This window comes from Bombus pyrosoma, linkage group LG9, assembly GCF_014825855.1.
Source record: "Bombus pyrosoma isolate SC7728 linkage group LG9, ASM1482585v1, whole genome shotgun sequence".
Lineage (NCBI taxonomy): Eukaryota > Metazoa > Arthropoda > Insecta > Hymenoptera > Apidae > Bombus > Bombus pyrosoma.
Window position 1 is genome coordinate 6,692,997 of NC_057778.1, and position 17,954 is coordinate 6,710,950.

At 28.2% G+C, this 17,954-nt stretch overlaps 4 protein-coding genes and 1 long non-coding RNA gene across 12 annotated transcripts; 3 read left to right on the forward strand and 2 right to left on the reverse strand.

The window, feature by feature from the left end:
- Nucleotides 1–67: 67 nt before the first annotated feature.
- On the forward strand, nt 68–5,354 carry LOC122570775. Of its 3 annotated transcripts, none has more exons than XM_043733599.1 (11): nt 68–212; nt 1,869–2,022; nt 2,092–2,139; nt 2,218–2,402; nt 2,476–2,596; nt 2,669–3,197; nt 3,269–3,474; nt 3,555–3,792; nt 4,679–4,895; nt 4,961–5,133; nt 5,222–5,354. In XM_043733599.1, exons 2-11 carry the CDS (start codon nt 1,889–1,891, stop codon nt 5,318–5,320), a joined length of 1,950 nt encoding a protein of 649 aa, XP_043589534.1. In that variant the 5' UTR covers nt 68–212; nt 1,869–1,888; the 3' UTR covers nt 5,321–5,354. The 3 variants fall into 3 exon arrangements, with proteins under 3 accessions (XP_043589534.1, XP_043589535.1, XP_043589533.1); XM_043733600.1 differs by lacking the exon at nt 68–212 and adding an exon at nt 1,119–1,254; XM_043733598.1 differs by lacking the exon at nt 68–212 and adding an exon at nt 1,178–1,316.
- On the reverse strand, nt 1,150–4,407 carry LOC122570784. Its single transcript, XR_006317898.1, has 4 exons — nt 3,855–4,407; nt 2,298–2,543; nt 1,797–2,020; nt 1,150–1,407 (listed from the first exon to the last, which is right to left on the reverse strand). It is a non-coding gene; the product is annotated as an uncharacterized LOC122570784 (long non-coding RNA).
- Nucleotides 5,355–5,732: 378 nt separating the features above from the next.
- LOC122570781 (cilia- and flagella-associated protein 300-like) lies at nt 5,733–7,315 on the reverse strand. Of its 3 annotated transcripts, XM_043733618.1 has the most exons (7): nt 7,236–7,254; nt 6,917–7,033; nt 6,713–6,794; nt 6,560–6,629; nt 6,318–6,490; nt 6,083–6,255; nt 5,733–6,012 (listed from the first exon to the last, which is right to left on the reverse strand). In XM_043733618.1, exons 2-7 carry the CDS (start codon nt 7,009–7,011, stop codon nt 5,814–5,816), a joined length of 792 nt encoding a protein of 263 aa, XP_043589553.1. In that variant the 5' UTR covers nt 7,012–7,033; nt 7,236–7,254; the 3' UTR covers nt 5,733–5,813. The 3 variants fall into 3 exon arrangements, with proteins under 3 accessions (XP_043589553.1, XP_043589555.1, XP_043589554.1); XM_043733620.1 differs by lacking the exon at nt 6,917–7,033 and having other exon boundaries at nt 7,236–7,315; XM_043733619.1 differs by lacking the exon at nt 7,236–7,254 and having other exon boundaries at nt 6,901–7,199.
- Nucleotides 7,316–7,332: 17 nt separating this feature from the next.
- LOC122570776 (alpha-1,2-mannosyltransferase ALG9) lies at nt 7,333–11,273 on the forward strand. Of its 3 annotated transcripts, none has more exons than XM_043733601.1 (12): nt 7,333–7,464; nt 7,793–7,931; nt 8,068–8,273; nt 8,363–8,476; nt 8,548–8,658; nt 8,740–9,022; nt 9,089–9,205; nt 9,283–9,496; nt 9,582–9,723; nt 9,793–9,922; nt 10,014–10,144; nt 10,223–11,268. In XM_043733601.1, the coding sequence occupies exons 1-12, from the start codon at nt 7,385–7,387 to the stop codon at nt 10,362–10,364; spliced, it is 1,809 nt and encodes a 602-aa protein (XP_043589536.1). In that variant the 5' UTR covers nt 7,333–7,384; the 3' UTR covers nt 10,365–11,268. The 3 variants fall into 3 exon arrangements, with proteins under 3 accessions (XP_043589536.1, XP_043589538.1, XP_043589537.1); XM_043733603.1 differs by having other exon boundaries at nt 7,379–7,464; nt 7,779–7,931; nt 10,223–11,270; XM_043733602.1 differs by having other exon boundaries at nt 7,431–7,501; nt 10,223–11,273.
- A 271-nt stretch (nt 11,274–11,544) lies between these two features.
- On the forward strand, nt 11,545–17,229 carry LOC122570774 (4'-phosphopantetheine phosphatase). Of its 2 annotated transcripts, XM_043733597.1 has the most exons (14): nt 11,545–11,698; nt 11,821–12,016; nt 12,192–12,471; nt 12,597–12,780; nt 12,856–12,948; nt 13,071–13,224; nt 13,625–13,815; nt 13,907–14,181; nt 14,238–14,390; nt 14,483–14,570; nt 14,670–14,874; nt 14,970–15,127; nt 15,198–15,367; nt 15,448–17,229. In XM_043733597.1, the coding sequence occupies exons 2-14, from the start codon at nt 11,908–11,910 to the stop codon at nt 15,758–15,760; spliced, it is 2,373 nt and encodes a 790-aa protein (XP_043589532.1). In that variant the 5' UTR covers nt 11,545–11,698; nt 11,821–11,907; the 3' UTR covers nt 15,761–17,229. The 2 variants fall into 2 exon arrangements, with proteins under 2 accessions (XP_043589532.1, XP_043589531.1); XM_043733596.1 differs by lacking the exon at nt 11,545–11,698 and having other exon boundaries at nt 11,705–12,016.
- Nucleotides 17,230–17,954: the final 725 nt, after the last annotated feature.

Below are 17,954 nucleotides of genomic sequence, written 5' to 3' on the forward strand. Positions count from 1 at the left end.
GTTGGTAAGAGCTGTATTGCTAAATGCCAAGCGGGATAGCACAGAGAAAGGCTGGCACGGTTCTTTATCGTTCATCGTTGCGCGTTGCGATGTTTTGTTGGTACGTGCCACATTTTCGGCACGCCTCCGGCTAAACGAGTGTTTATCTTTATGATTGTGTTGAATCTATACGGAATTCTTACCAACTCTTTTCAGCTTCACATTGTTCACAGGTATATTTATACTTAATTGTTACTTCTTTTGTCGAGAGTATATATCAAATTATTAGGCAATGAAGTGATAGGAATACACAGTTTTTTGACTAGATCAGACAGCATACTTCGGAAATAATTAATAATATATTGAGCTAAACAAAGAATCAACGAAGTGCCGAGTAACATTTATACAGTAATACGTTTCGCATCAATTTTTACGTGATCTATCTTCTGTTTTGATAATCGAATACTTATATATCTATATAGATAAATATTATCAGAATTTACTACTGTATTTATTTAGAGTGATAACAGGATGCATACTAACTTAATCTTATATAAGCTTCTTATTGCTCATAGTACATTACTAAGTACATCATTTTAATTTATTATATTTTTGAAATTATCAAATACCTCTGTTTAATATTCCATATATATTATTTTTATTATTTCTATCATTTTAAAAATCATTATCAAAAATTATCATTATCAAAATTAAAGTCGAACAATTGAAATCCTTCCGTTCTTAATCAATAATAATCGTGTGGCAAAAATAGTGATGGACGAGTGGTGAAAGCATTACAGATTCAATTTCTTTCTTTCCCTCTCTTTGTATTTGTGGATTCTGCAATATACGAGATGCAGTTTTAATGCGCATTTCCCTTAAATAACCTGCACAGTGGCAGCTTTAGCTTGGAATCAAAGTCATTTCTATCTACAGTTTTGTGAGAGGAATATGTTAATACCCGACAACGTGTTTTCGCTGTTGCAACGTTTCGATGTGATAAAATAGGAGATAATTTCGAAACAAGGCAAATGAATGAGCAGAAAAAGGAAAAACAAACTTTAAGAAACATCAAGTTTTTAAATGTTTTTAATGTGCTCATTTTATGCTTGTCACTCCTATAATATTAGTGGAAGTAACAGGAAAAGAAGCTTATTGAAAAAATCACAATACATTACATAATTATTTATACATTAAATCTTACAGTTTCTCTCTAGTTCGAGAGAAGGTTCCTTTTAAGAAAAAATCGATTGGGTTTACGTCTACGCTGCGAACGTAATAAGTATTGCCATTATATAGAAAGTCACTTATCCAGTTGTTGGATTGTCGATTTTCACGTACGTTTATGCTAACAGAAACTTGCTAGCTAATTTTTTGAAGGAAACTTTTCAGCCATAATGTAGTAATATATAATAATTGTAATGTAATCTAATAACAAGAAAAAAGGACTTGAATTTTTATTTCTAAATTTAGTAAGGATTAGATTTAGTAAGAAACTATATACAATATTCTGCACAAAGGAAATAGTCTAATAGGCGCCACATAATAATGCCGCCAATTAATTTAATTCAAAATTAACAAACTTAAAATTATATATAGAAAGTTTTGTTTAACTGGCATGTTTCTTTTTGAATTGATTTTTCTTTTTCTTTTATTTGACTTTTTGTTATTTAAGTTGATGTCTAATTCTAATGATAATTATTAATATGTATAATAAATTTTTGTGACTGTATATAAACAAATATTTTTATTTATTAATCACAGTATTAATTACAGTGTTTTTGAAAACTACATTAAATTTTAAAGAAATGTATTACCCTGAAATATTTCCAGAAGTTAGGACATTCATATGCAGAATATAAGATAAAAATATACATTTTGTTTTCCAGATATGATATACTAAATAAAGATGAGGATTATGTCATGTTATCTTCGTCGTTTCACAATAACAGCTCTATTTGTCTTACTGCTGTTTTGTGTTGTACAAGTTTTTCGTTCAGAACTGGGATTTAATGACAATGATTTGTCAAATCTGGATAAACTGTAAGCAATCATTTAATTCCTTAAAATATAAGAATATATCATCTTTAATTGTAATTTGTATTATTCCAGAATACACATATCTCAGTTAATTAAGGAATCTGAACAATCTTATGTTGGGTACATATAATATACATAATTTTATTAGAATAATTTTATTTTAAATATAAGAATGCAAAGAGATCTATATGTTTTCAGGGAAGGAGTTGTGGCTTGCAAACTACCTCAATTAAATGTTTCTAATCCAGAAATTACCAAATTTATTCACGATGTCCCACCTTTGCAATGTACACCAGAAAATTGGGTTATTCTCCATGGTTCAAGATTAATTATTAGCAGCAGAGCAAAGAAAAGACATGGATCCATAATTTGCTCTTTTAGTGGTTAGTTTCATGAAATTGAATGACGTATGTTCATATTGAACATACTAGACATAATTATTTCAATTGTTCACAGAAATTCTTAGGGATGATGATTACAATGTATTATTCAAACCTGCTGTTGAGTCTGAAGATTCCTATGTTCTAAAACATAGCGATTTTGTTGATATTAAGTGTGAATCAAAAGATGGAAATAAGTAAGAAGAACATATTAAGAAAAATAGTCAATTGACAAATTAGTTAAATTTATATTTTACACAATTTTTTAGATGGCACAGTATTATGGCCGGAGTGAAAGATGATCCTGAAGTAAATGAGAAAAGTAAATGGGAATATGTTGGAAACAAGGCCCTTAAACTAAATGTACTTATGTTTGGCTTTGATTCTCTATCCAGAAATACATTTATACGCAAATTACCAAAAACATATCGGTATTTAAAAGAATACTTAGGAGCTTTAATACTAGAAGGATACAACATAGTAGGTGATGGAACACCACAAGCTCTTATTCCTATACTTACTGGAAAGATTGAACTTGAACTTCCAGATACTAGAAAACGCATGAAACTAAAGGCAAACTATGTTGATGTATATCCAATGATATGGAATCAGTACAAAGAAAATGGTTATATAACAGGATTCATGGAGGATGTCCATCATATTGGAACTTTCACATATCGTCTAAAAGGTTTTAAGAAACAACCAACTGATCATTATATGAGAACATTCTATTTAGCTGCTGCACCGTATTTTGGATACTACAACAAATATTGCATTGGAAGCATTCCTAGACATATGGTATGTTTGAATTCTCATTAATATTTATTATATTATAATTACAGTACTATACATCATTAGTATTCTCTTAGGTAATGCTGAATTATATTAAAGAAATTTTTAATGTCTACAAACATCAACCAAAATTTCTATTTGGTTTTCATGGAGAACTTTCACATGATTCTTACAATGACATAGGTGTAGTAGATGAAGATTTACATAATTGGTTAAAGAACTTAAATGAATTTGGTCATTTAAATAATACAATATTGATAGTGATGAGTGATCATGGACATAGGTTTGAGAGATATGAAAAATTTAATTGTTGTATAGGATCCTACATCCAAAAAAACTAATGTTGCAAATTTCATTTTAAAGGTTTGCAGAAATTCGTAATACTTTGCAAGGTAAACAAGAGGAAAGATTACCATTTTTTTCGTTTGCTTTTCCCCCTTGGTTTAAAAGAGTTTATCCAGAAGCTTATGCCAATTTTTTACATAATACACATTATTTAACGACACCGTTTGACGTTCACAAAACATTAGAGAGCATATTGAATTTTGAAACACCAAAAATTGGAGATCGTCAGCAAAGAGCCATTAGTTTATTTGATAAGGTGGGTATTATATGAACTCCATTATGTGAAATCTCATTTTTTTGATCAGAATCTATACTTACTGAAAGTAATATCTTAAACCTTCAAGTAATTTTAAGTTTAAGAATTTCCCCGTTCAAAAGCTATTATACGTAAAAGATTGCAAAATTTTGTATGGCTTTTTTCGTCTTATTCCTGTTAGATATACAGAACGTTCGTCTTTGTTGATATATACTATGACGACGTAACTAGATACTATCTCGTGAAAGTAGAAAAGTTGTAGATAGATTAGTAAATAGATAGTTGTAAATGGATAGAGTAAATTAGTATTGGTAAGACTGTAGAGGGTGTTCATAAAAGTTGGTGCCAAATTTCAGTGCAGTAGTAAAATATCTCAGTAAACATGAGTCGAAAAACTATTAGCTTTAGAGTTATGAAATGTTTAGTGTACAAAAACGAATCCCTGCTGCCAAGGGATAAGAGAAATGCCGGGAATCTTTCAACATATACGTGCTTTTGTGCGTGGTTAAAGTAAGCCATATAGTACACTAAGAGAACCAAACTTCAAAAACGCATAACTTTTGAATCAATGGATTCCTAAGCTCAAAATTATTATATTTCACCCCTACTCATCAGGTATTATGAATAAAGAAAGTTCAAAAAGGAATAGTTCCCAGAGAAAAAAATTTGCACTAGGTATTTTATAAATTAACCTAATACTTTATGTTTATTCATTTTGTTTTAAAGTTATATTATTATATATCTTTATATTACATCAAATTGAAAAAGAAAAACAAAACAGAATTATCACTGCTTTAATTTTCTAATTTAATGCTTTTTAAATAATTATATAAACTTACAATAAATGTTACAAATTGATAAATAATCATATTGTATAACGATGCAGATACCATTAGAGAGAACATGTGCAGATGCGTTTATAGAACCACATTGGTGTGCATGCCTGAGTTGGCAAGAAATTTCAATTGATGATGATAACGTGATTGCTGCAGCCAAGTATTTTGTCCAATTTCTTAATGTTTATACAGAAAATCATCGCAATATATGTGAAGAATTGAAATTAAAAGAGATATTGTGGGCTGCTAAACTTATACCTAATAAAGGTATTGTAAACAATTTATAACTCTTACTTATGTTGATCTGCTATTGTTAAAGTATAAAATTGTAGATTTACTGAAATTCTACAAATCGGAAGATCAAGATGGTTTCATGGGAGATTTTAGTGCAAAAACAAAATTAACTACTGAAACTTATCAGTTGAAAGTAAAAACAGAACCAGGATTTGGTTTATTTGAAGTCAGTATTAATTATGATATAAAGAAAAATACTTTTTCAACCAAAGTAAGTTTGCAATTAAATTATATTAATCAATATAGCTATTAAAAAATAAAAATATACAAATGAAAATATATTGAGATTTGTATTTTAGATTTCAGATGTTAGTAGGATCAATATGTATGGATCTCAAGCAAGATGTGTAGAAAATTCATTATTTCATTTACGAAAATACTGTTATTGTAAGGATTAAGCAGTTAGTGTTTGAAGAAAGTTATTCATATATTTAAAAATGGAGCAGAGAAAACATCACAACAAAGTTTACAAATCATAAAGGTGCTGTGATTAGAGTTATATTAAACTCAAGCATAATGTAGAAAAAATAATATAAACTACCATTTATATGATTTCAAATGTGGTATAAAATGAAGTATAGAACAGTGCAAGACAGACAGTATCCTAAGTTATTTATTTTCATTAGTGCCAACTAACGTGATACCAAAGACTATTTATGAATTGCATAATCAAAATATTTGTTATTACTAAATTTTATATTACTAAGTGTTAGTAATATTTCAACAAACTATTATATATTAGGTACATGTTGAATATAAATTGTAAATAATGCACAATACAATGTAATGAATTAATAAAAATTTTCAGTATTTACATAATAAATAACGTTTTATACTAATAAAATATTCTTATAACATAACTCTTTTTATATGTGTAAATTTTTTTTACATTCATTGTAAAAGACAATATTCTCCAAACTGATGTAAGAATGTTGTAATCTCGTGAGTAGTACCATCAATTAACAGAAATCCTATGTTTTGCTTATGATGTGGGTCATGTGGAAAATAAGCTTGTCCTCTGTTATCTTTAGCCACTATTTGTAAAACTATTGTACTGATTGACAAGTCTGCATCTTTATTTGTTTGTACTCTAAGATAATAAAAGAAATATAATTATTATTGACTTTATGAACAAATTATTTGTGCAAGTATTATACAACCTTACTAAATCTTTATAAATGGCCTTTGTCACTTCTAAGTATGGATTTAAAACATCCTCATATTGACACAATATTCCTCCAAGAACAAGCATTTGAAAAATACGAAATATAAATTCTTCGCGTTCATCTTTTAAATATAAATTATATTCTGGACATTCTTCATCTAATAACATCTATAAACTTATTATAGATAAGTACATATTAATATTAAATTAATTGTAATAAAGATCCATACCGCTCTAAGATTATCAGAGATTAAAAAATTTTCTATTTCCATATCATATCTTTTGCAAATAGTTCCAGACTTATGTACAATTCCATTTTTGGGATCTTTCAGTTTGTTAAAAAAAGTCATGTTTAGAACAGAACAAGGAACTGGCTTTATTTCTACACTTGATGCTACTATGCCTATTAATTGTGACAAAAATTAACAGTATTTAATTATTATATCATATTATAGAAAAATATCTTTATTACCTTGTTTTAACCAATAATTTCCTTGTTTTGTTAATAATTCCTTAGTTACAACATTATCTTGAAAGAAAGCCTAAAACAATTAAAAGATAGTAGATAATAGATTAGAATTATTTAAAATTAAGTTAAAAACATATTATATGATAATTAACTAACTTCAGCCAAATGGTATTTATGATATTGTTGAAAGGGTTCATTGAATGCAAAATGTTGAATAATAAAATTTCCTCTTATTCCCCTGTAAGATTGAAATAAACTTATTATTATATTCAACTCCTGGGATAAGGATCAACTTTTAAATTTTGCATGTATAATTATACATATAAATCAATCACATGATATACCAATTAATATTGTTACCATTTGGAAAGAAATTCTTGAATCGTTTTATCATTTATTCCAACAAAATTCTTTTGTGCAAGAGGTACAAATGTATAACTGGGTTTAATCTCCATTTTTACACAATGCTATTTGTTACTATGGAGATAAGAATATGAGAAAGATATATATAAATTATTACATGACAAGTAGACAATATTTTTGAGAATTATAATATAAATATGAGAAATATGAGAATTAGAAACATTATAAGAATCACATTTTCAAGCAAAAATATAGTTACAATAAATGTGAAACTGCATATGCATATTTATAATATATTTACATAAATTACAATTACTTAATCATAATTATGTGAAGATATTTATTTTTTCTATTAATAAAATGTATATAACATTTTACTCGTATTGATTTTAACATCAACAAAAATATCAATAGACTGGTATAGTTTAACAAATATTTAAATAAGTTAAAAGGCTTTGAGGAACCATGGCGCCGAATCAACGTCAACGTCAGCTTTTTGTTTCTAAGAAAGAACTGAAAAAGTTGAATGGCAGAAGATTTTCAAAGTAGATGCAATATTTTTTTCTTTCTTAATAGTAAAAAGTGAATAGAGCATTGCTTAGTTATCTCGTGTTTAATAAAGTTAAATGTATTGTATGCCGGTTAACCTTTTCTTTTGTGATTCAATATTAAATTATTTTGATGAAGAACCATAAATATTTTATTTTATAGAAATTCTATAATTATCAATAGATAATTATCTTATTTTATTTTTGTATTTAATTCATCGCTAACAAACTCTACTTAGAATATGATAAATCTACTAATTATGAAGTAAACATGCATGTGAAATTAAATACAAATCTTAAGGAAAATTAAGGGTATGTGTTTCAGACCAGAAGAATCCTCTGATACTGGTCTCATATATCCTGGTGTGGATACAGCATTTAAGCTGCTTCTATCAGCTAGATTTTGTTCTGCTATTTGGAGCCACATAACAGATTGCGATGAAACCTATAACTATTGGGAACCAGTAAGGAATAGTCTTTAATAGTTTTAATAATTTTGTATGATTTGTATATATTTACTTGTACTACATTATTCTGTTTTAATAAATGAGTTATTTATTTTATGATCATATATTATTTTTTTATTACATTTTGTCTTAGAGTCACTATCTGCTTTATGGGTCCGGTCAACAAACATGGGAATATAGTCCACAATATGCATTAAGATCATATATGTATTTGTTGATCCATATGGTACCAGCAAAGCTTTATCATTACTTACTAGAACCAAATCCTGTTCTAGTCTTTTATTTTGTAAGATGTCTATTATCTGTGGGTTGTGCTTTATCTGAAGTATACTTTTATAAGTACGTATCTGTTGAATTATATTATGGACTCGTTAATAATATATATCATATTAAGATAATAATTACATTTTATCATTTATCTTTGATAGAAATGTATGCAGAGAATTTGGGATTCATATAGGGAGACTAACATTAGTATTTCTTATCCTCAGCTCTGGCATGTATATTGCTAGTGCTGCATTTCTACCATCCTCTTTTTCAATGTATGTTGTATGAAGTTAATATCATTTAAACAAATGTTGAAATTATTTAATTTTGTATGCCTTTTATACAGGTATTTGAGTACTGTTGCAACAGCAGCTTGGTATGGCCGTCAGTATGAATTAGCAATCTTTGCTACAGCTATATCAGCTTTATTAGGATGGCCATTTGCTGCTTTACTTGGGTATAATTTTTATGTAGAATTAGAGTAGTTTAAACAGCAGAAATCTAGCAATGCTATAAATCTTTTTCATATCCTTTGCAGATTACCAATTGCAATGGAAATGTTAATACATAAACAAGACTGGAGTAAATTTATGAAATGGGTAATCATATCTGGTGCTGTTGTTTTAGTACCAATGATATGGATAGATTCAATGTATTATGGGAAATTGGTAATAGCACCATTGAACATTGTAATGTACAATGTTTTCACCAATCATGGGCCAAATATCTATGGAACAGAACCTTTCAGTTATTATATTTATAATGGATTTTTAAACTTTAATTTCATTTTTGTTGGTGCACTTTGGGCTCCATTTGGATTGGTAATATTTGTAAAATTCATGATGTTTTTACCTTCACAATTATTAATATCTTAATGAATCATATAGCTTTTAGTGTGGCTAATTGTACCAGCCAGACCAAGAGATCGTCTATGTTTATCTTACTGGTATTCATTGGCGCCACTATATCTTTGGTTTCTAGTGTTTTTCTTACAACCTCACAAGGTAAATTAAGTAACATTATTTAATAATTAAGGCCATGAAAACACATGACTATATCTATAGTCATATTTTGATTACAGGAAGAACGATTTTTATTTCCTGTATATCCAATGATTTGTTTGGTTGGAGGTATAGCTGTAGATACTGTCCAAAAATTGTATTTTTTTATCAGGACAAAGCTTAGTTCTTCACACATTGCTTATCATTATTTACAATATACTGTTCATATAACATTTTTTGCTATCTTAATATGTGGTTTTCTTGGAATATCAAGATCGCTGGCAATATACAAAGGTAAAAAGCTAAAATTTTTCGAAGTATATTATTGATCAGAGAATGAAATGTATTTTAATCAAGATAAAATTCTATTTTACATCAGGCTATTATGCGCCAATGGAAGTAATGATCGATGCTAATAAACTTGGTTTAGAGAGAGAAATATTTAAGGATATTAATATCAATTTTTGCATTGGAAAAGAGTGGCACCGATTTCCAAGTAGCTTTTTCTTTCCATCAAATAAGTAAGTAATATATTTTTTGACAAATACAATTTAAAACAATACATATTTTCTAAAAAATCAATACTTTAGTTGGAAACTTCAGTATCTCAGATCAGAGTTTAAGGGTCAGTTACCTCAACCTTTCCTAGATCATGAAAATGCAACTGGTATTATACAACCCTATTTTAATGATATGAATAGAGAAGAACCTACACGTTATGTAAGATGATATTTATATCATAATATAAATATATTAGAAGTATGGGTTTATATACAAAACCTAATCTAATCAATAATATTTTATATTGTAGTTTAGCTTAGACAAATGCCATTTTGTGTTAGACCTGGACATTGGTACTGACACAAGTTTAGAACCAAATTATTCTCGAATAAATGATAATTTCACAATAATAACGTCATCTAAATTTTTAAATTCCGCAAGGTGAGTGAATTACGTATTTGAATTTTTAAATTTTATTTATGTCTATTATGTTAAATTAATGTCACATTTATTTTTCAGATCGCATCGATTTTTCCGAGCGTTTTATATTCCTTTTGTGTCACATAAATTTTGTACATATGGTTCATATAATTTATTACAAAATATTAAATTTAAATCGATTCCTCTTTTATCAAAAGAAAAAAATACAAAATTTTCCTGAATAGAAATTTTGGAACACGTATATGATTTTAATAAACAGGGTCTGTGTCATGGAAATGACATGTCTGATATTGTATTTCAGATGGATTTTGTACTTTATGATAAAGGGTAAAAAGAATGGGTTCAAAGAAAAACTAAGAATGATTAAAAAACTAAAAGATTACACAATTTTTTAGTTTTGCTCAAAATGAAGAAATTCATGATCAGATTTTTAAACAATATAAATTTTTTGTTTTAATAAACAGTTTTTAATATATAGAGCAATATATATGCGCTCATATTTAATATATAATTGGTGTATTCTAGAAAAGTATATAAGCGATTTTACGTGATTAATGTAGCTTAATTTACTGGACAATATAAAAATTTTAGTATGACATATATATAATATATGTAATAAATTTGTGTAACAAATTTTTAAGGATGTATCATATTAAAAAATTAAATTCACAATTACTGTTTACTTACATAATACTAAACAATACAAAGTATATTAGCTTAATTACTGCATTTTTAACATTTTAACACAGGTTTCAACAGGCTGCTAAGTATCTTTGTTGCCATTTTACACATATACGAGTATAAGAAACTTAAAGGAGTAGATATAATAATATTATTTCCGTACTAGGTGAATAATATTTAATAATAACATTTACATATGATTAAATAATACTTATTTTGTAATTAACAAATTTTTGTATATATATATAGTAAATTTATGAGTATATTTGTGTAAGTACGATATAATTAACTTTAATTGCAAATGTTCTGTAAATTATTGTATTATATTTTATAAATATTCTGATAAAAATTAATATAACTGTTTGCTCCATGAACATGTTGTATAAAATCTAAGTTTCCGAATATATTTTAATTGTTATTTTATTTTATTGATTTATTTTTAATAATATTTTATATATAATTGTGGTGAAATGTATTAATTAAATAAAATAATATATGATATTTAAAAATATATATTGTTGTCTCCTTGTCAGATAAGTTTTTATAATTATTGTATTGCTGGATAGTCAAAATTATCGTCACAAATACTAATATCCTAATATATGAATATATTTTTGTAGAAATAACGTATGTAAAGAGAATTATAATTTCACAATTTTTCTTGCTATTAATCATATTATCGTACTATTCTCCATTAAGTCGTATGTTCTACAAAAATATCAACTATAATATCTGGTTTCCTTAATTTATACGTGATTAAGCATTCTACGCAATACTTCATTAAAGTCGAATTTTTAGCGCCGTGTATACTAAACGGCGCCTCTATCTGTTTAATGTTAATAGCCATTTTTAAATCAACGTGATAAGTTTCAGGTAAACAAGGATTTAATTCATGCGCGTTTATGTATGTCCTAGACCAGAAAAATTTCTTTTACTGTATGTGTACGTGATATTCATTGGCAAATGTTTAAACGATGATAAAATTAATATTTAAGGTGATGTAGTTCTTATACCGTCTGGTAGTCGTGAAAGTATCTACGCGGTTCAAAGCACAGTAGTTTGTTTGTTAAAATTAATATAAAATGGAAACGCTGGAAATCGACGATGAACGAACTCAGTCCATAAAATTGCCAAGTGCTGTTGAAGTGTTTGCAAATTTAAAAAATGCTCAAAAATTCGCGATCGACATTGGTATGTATTGTCCTATCATTATTGTACTACCTTTTTTATGCATAAATTTAATTGAGATAAGAATATATTTTAAATGTTATTCAAAAATTGTGTATATTTATTGTAAATGAACATGATCAGCTATTATCTTTTAGTAATGCAGTGAAAGATTGCTCTGGCTTTAATTTGATTGCAGGCTTATCTTTGACAAAAATAGCTTATTATTCAACGATTAGTTATCGTAAGGCATTGTATGAGGATACTGGCTTAGGAAATAGTGGAGAACGTGCATACAAAGTTCATGAAGGCAATAGACTTCACTTTATTAAGTTTGAAACAAGATACATTGAAAATTGTTTGGATTTTGTGAAGGAGAATTTAGTAAATGTTGAGAGGTTTTATGGTAAAAACATTAAAGTGACTGGTGGAGGAGCATATAAATATAATGCTTTGTTACAAGAAAAATTAGGTTTAATGTAAGCATTTTATATATGATAATATTAGTTATGTTGTTTTGTCGTTCATCTGTTAAATAAAATCTTTATAATTTAAAATCAAACACTTCTAACAAAAAGTGAAAACAATTAAAACATTATTTTAGAGTTGATAAAGAAGATGAATTTGCATGTTTAATAAAAGGCTGTAATTTTTTACTTAAAAATATATCTTGTGAAGCATTTGAATTTGAAAGACATGGGAATCCTGAATATAAATTTCAAAAAGCTGATCCTAATATATTTCCATATATGTTAGTAAACATTGGTAGTGGTGTTAGTATTCTTAAAGTAAGTTACAAATATAGTGATTAGTCACCTTCAATGGGTAGTGTATTATTTTTTAAATTTATATAATACTTTTAGGTTGAATCTGATAAAGTATTTGAAAGAGTTGGTGGTACAGCTACAGGAGGTGGAACATTTTGGGGATTAGGTTGTTTGCTTACGAAAAGAAAGGTATCAGTATTAAATGTAGTCCAATATACATTAGCTTATGTACATAATTTATTGGTTTTTATATTTATATAATATTACTGAAGTACATAAGTACAGTTTTACAAATGTTTAAAAATACACAGGGCTTTGATGAATTGCTGCAACTTGCAGAAAGGGGAGATCACCGTAATGTTGATATGTTAGTGAAGGATATTTATGCAGGCGATTATTCCTCACAAGGTTTATCTGCGGACCTTATTGCATCTTCTTTTGGCAAGGTTACTTATAATGATAAAGGTAAGAAAGTAAACAATTATTGATAGGATGCTTAGGTATTTATATTTTTATTTATGTTTTGGCTTCATGGCTTGGAAAAAGAATTTGAATTATGTATTTCTAATTCTCACTCATTCCTATACAGCACCTAGAGTATCCAACACAACCTGAAACTCACACCTGTCTGCACTATCTCAAAACATATATCCCCTCTTATATCTAAAAACTATAGATTACACATGTAAATATATCTTCATTTTTCCTAAACTATATATCATATGCTTAACTTATTTATTATCAAATATTTTCCTTTGATTTATAATCATTTCAGTACCTATACTCTTACTTCTTTTCTCCAAAACTCTTAACCATATAAGATGCTAAGATCTCTTAAGAAATAAATTCTGTATATGGATTTTAGGGAGACCAAAGTATTCTGAGGCAGATCTTGCTAGAAGTCTTTTATTTACTGTAAGCAATGACATTGGACAAATAGCAAGTTTATATGCAACTGTACATAAAATGGATAAAGTTTACTTCGGTGGTTACTTTCTTCGTAACCACCCTCTATCAATGCATACCATTTCATATTCTATCAAATATTGGTCGAATGTTAGTTTCAAACTTCTTATTGTTATGTAACCATAGTCCAAAACAAAATTTTTCTTAAAATAATGATAAACATTTATTAAATTATGTGTAGGGTAAGGTAAAACCTCTTTTCCTTCGTCATGAAGGATATCTTGGTGCAATTGGGGCCTTTTTGTATGGTGCTGAACAATCTGATGAATATAGTTGGCTGGAAAATTATGCAGGGTCTTCAGGATTTAAAGATTCAATATCTACGAATCTTGGAATTAAAGTAGATCAGTTGGAAATTGATCAAGCAGAAACTGCTGTAACATTTTGTCCACTTTTGAAGGATCCTGCATCTTACAATCCTGATACAACTGATCTTGCTGAGGATAAAGAAGCAAGGTGAGTTATGAATGGTAGATCTTTTAACCATATACAACAAAGTTTAATATTTCTAGAGATTATTGGCTTCAGTGTCTCGAAGAATCAGTGGATAAATTTGTGGCCAGAGCTATTCACAGTCAGCCGCATAGTCCAACTGCAAAAGATAGAGCAACAAAACTGAAAGAAAAATATGTTAACAGATTGCGTTATCTACATCTTCAACCATTGTAAGTTCAGCTTAGTAATAAAAGTATACATCATATGAATATATTATGATTCTATAATTTGTAATATAATGTTAAATCGTTTTACATTATAGTGCTTATGGAACACTTACAGTCAGAGTATTATTGGATACTATTGAACACTGCATGAAGGAATTCGATTTTCCTGATCCATATCTGCATGTAAGTTTCTAGAAAAGTTTATTTTTACATCGATAATGTTATGATTTTTTTTAAATACGTATGTTTAATTAATTTTTGTAATCTTTATTTTACATATAGCAAAAGAAAAAGGAGAATGAAGAAGCGTTAACATATTTAAAAAGTCGTATAACAGCTCTCGATGAATTGGAAGGAGCGGAAAAAATAAAAGCTTTGATTCTGGGAGTTCTGAGTGGTAATATGTTTGACTGGGGTGCACAAGCTGTTGCGACTTTAATGGAGACAACAGATTTTGGTTTTGCCGAAGCTCAAGCAAAAATACCGGGTACTGTCACAGACTTATGACATTTATAATCACGATTAACATATTAAAAAAGACAATCATTAATAAAGATGATATGATATTTTTCTTAAACTTAGGTAGACCTTGGTTACAAGATGACTTGGATGATTGGATAGAGAGATTGAAAACTGGTCCACCACATAAATGTGCTGCTATTTTCGTTGACAATAGTGGAGTTGATATAGTATTGGGAATTTTACCGTTTGCTCGTGATTTATTACAACGAGGAACAAAAGTTGGTTGTCTTATATTTCTTCGAATTTGACCACAATATATTTACTAAATTAAAATAACAATTATTTTAGGTTATACTGTGCGCTAATTCTATGCCAGCATTAAATGATGTCACATATCCAGAATTGGTTGTAACATTACGAGATGCAGCAAAAATATGCAAAGTTATTAGACAAGCTCTGAAAGAAAATCGTTTGTTTGCCATGGAGACAGCTCAAGCTAGTCCCTGTCTTGATTTAAGGTAATTATTGTGATATATATAGTTGCAAGATAATTATTTGGAGTTTTACATATTTTAACGAATTATTTGATATTTAATAGCCGACTCAATTTAGATCTATGTCTTGCGATGGTAAAACATAACGTCGATCTTATCGTATTAGAGGGAATGGGTAGAACGCTTCATACGAATCTTTATGCAAAGATGACTTGTGAATGTCTGAAATTAGCAGTTGTTAAAAATCGATGGTTAGCACTTCGGTTAGGTGGTGACATATATGCTGTAATATGTAAATATGAACGTCCACCAACGAATACTAAAGTTTGTGATATAGAAATAAAAATGAAAGAAGAATGTCCTTCAGAATGCGCAGAGAATGCAACGGACATTTGCACGTGCAACGCAAAGGGATAAATGATAAAAACGTATGTGACTATATTAGATTATGTATATTTAATTATACACATTGAAAGATTTATTTTAATTCTAGAAATTGAAAATTGATACATTAAAGTATTTCTTTACTTATATTTAAGTATGTATATAAAAAGAAGCGAAAATCTTCGTATACTTATAATTTTGAATGAAAGTGTTATACAAGGGACATTATTTAAATACTTTTTTATAAAATTTATCGTTATTCGTTTTTAATAGAGTGACCATTATACAATTTATATATAGTATTTATGAATGAAGCTTGGTCCTCGGAAATATGTTTTTAATATCATGAAATTTACCAAGCTTCGTGATCTAGCCTACATGTTTCGAATATGAAATGTATTTCAATGTATTTGAATATGAAAATTTTAGCACTGACAAGAAACATTGGTGAATAACTATCAACTCCTAGTCAAAAATAATAAAATTATGTTCTTCGTGATTTAGAGAGAAGACGATATAAAGGAAATAATGACGACCAATTATAACAATTACAGACTTGTATCATATAAATACTGTACAGTACATATTCTGTGATAATGTAACATTCTAATAGAAAGTTACATATTCGTGTAAATTAAAACAGTAAATTGATAGACAATATAATAGAATAACACATAAAAAGTGAAACAGTTTAAGATACCAATGTTTTTTGACTTCGAAATTTTTTGTATAGAGATCTATCGCTTCATGTCAAATTAGGGATCTTTTTGTTAAACATATTTTTCTTTGTGAAAAAGAAATTCAAGAGGAATATTAGTTATATGAAATTAATGAGCAAGATATGCGTCGCTAAATATGACCAATTTGTTAGAATACAATTCTGAGATTTTATAGAGAGGAACGAATAAAAGACGAAAATGAACTACAGAAAAAACTTGTTGAAAACTTAAAATGATGTTAGTATGGTTACAAATTAAAAACTTCTATGTGAACCATTTGTTAATACTCAATCCATATACGTGTATGTGATATTTGATTTGTTTTGTAAAATGTAAATAAAACGTAAACTTCTTTGAGGTTTAATTACGGGATATTTTAATGATCATTAAAAGTAATAATTAATATACAAGTCGAAGAAATTTTGTTTTCACAGTAGCTTCATTTGCGCATTGCTCTAACCAAACAAAAACACAATACTGATCTAACTAAATTTTGTTATATTACATACTTACGATGTTGATCTTTTACTCATATACACTGCTCAAAACAATTAAATGATCGTTTTTCGTGTTTGATTATACTACTTATTTATTAGGCATGTATACTCTTTTTTTTAAATGATTATCTTAGGGCTAATATTTGTCGCAGTATTATAAGAATATAATGTCAATCTATCAAGTCAATAATAGCGATTACCTAATTATTTTCAGCAGTGTATAATATATCCCATTTTACGAATCAAATGTAAATGTATTTTTTAATAATAAATTTCGTACAACATACTCTTACTTCTTTTAGTACCTATAATATGTAATTATTCTATATCCTCTGGAGAGCTATATATACCTTTTTAGGAATGCCTCTATCAGCGAGATCCATAAATCATGTTCATGTTCAATTCGTGCCAGTAGATAAAATGGAAATCGAGGTCATGTGGGTACAATCTGTATCGTTCCGTCTATTATGTATATCCGATAAGGAAGCAAAAAGGAGGCTCTTTCAGATCAAAAAAGGACGATTCGGTAAAAGATGTATAGTATAAACCATTTTCGCGAAGAAAATACGGAAAAGGAAAGCATCGGCTAGTATACCGATTGATAAAGCAAGAAAAAGGTATCAGAAAAAGAATCGGAAAACCGACGAGGAAAGAAGAAAAGCGATTGTATGTATGCGAAGCACGTTCCGCGTTCATTTCTTTTAGTTACATCTTACGCAACGTCCTACAGTTTGGCTTTATTAAATTCCTGTTGGGCGATATTGTCTGATGGTTTGCTTCTAGAAGTCTAGAAGTTCAGTTCATGCGTCGAACGCGATCCAAGAGATTATCTAACCATTTTCATATTTCACTTCGATCGGTAGTGTTGCTTTCGGTAGGAATCCTTTCTGCCGCTAGATCTACTCAGATTATGTTCAGTCTTATACAACATCGAAAATTTTGCGAAAGTTGATTCATATTTAGTCGTATTGCAATTATTTTTAATATCGTAATAAATTACAATGTAACAAA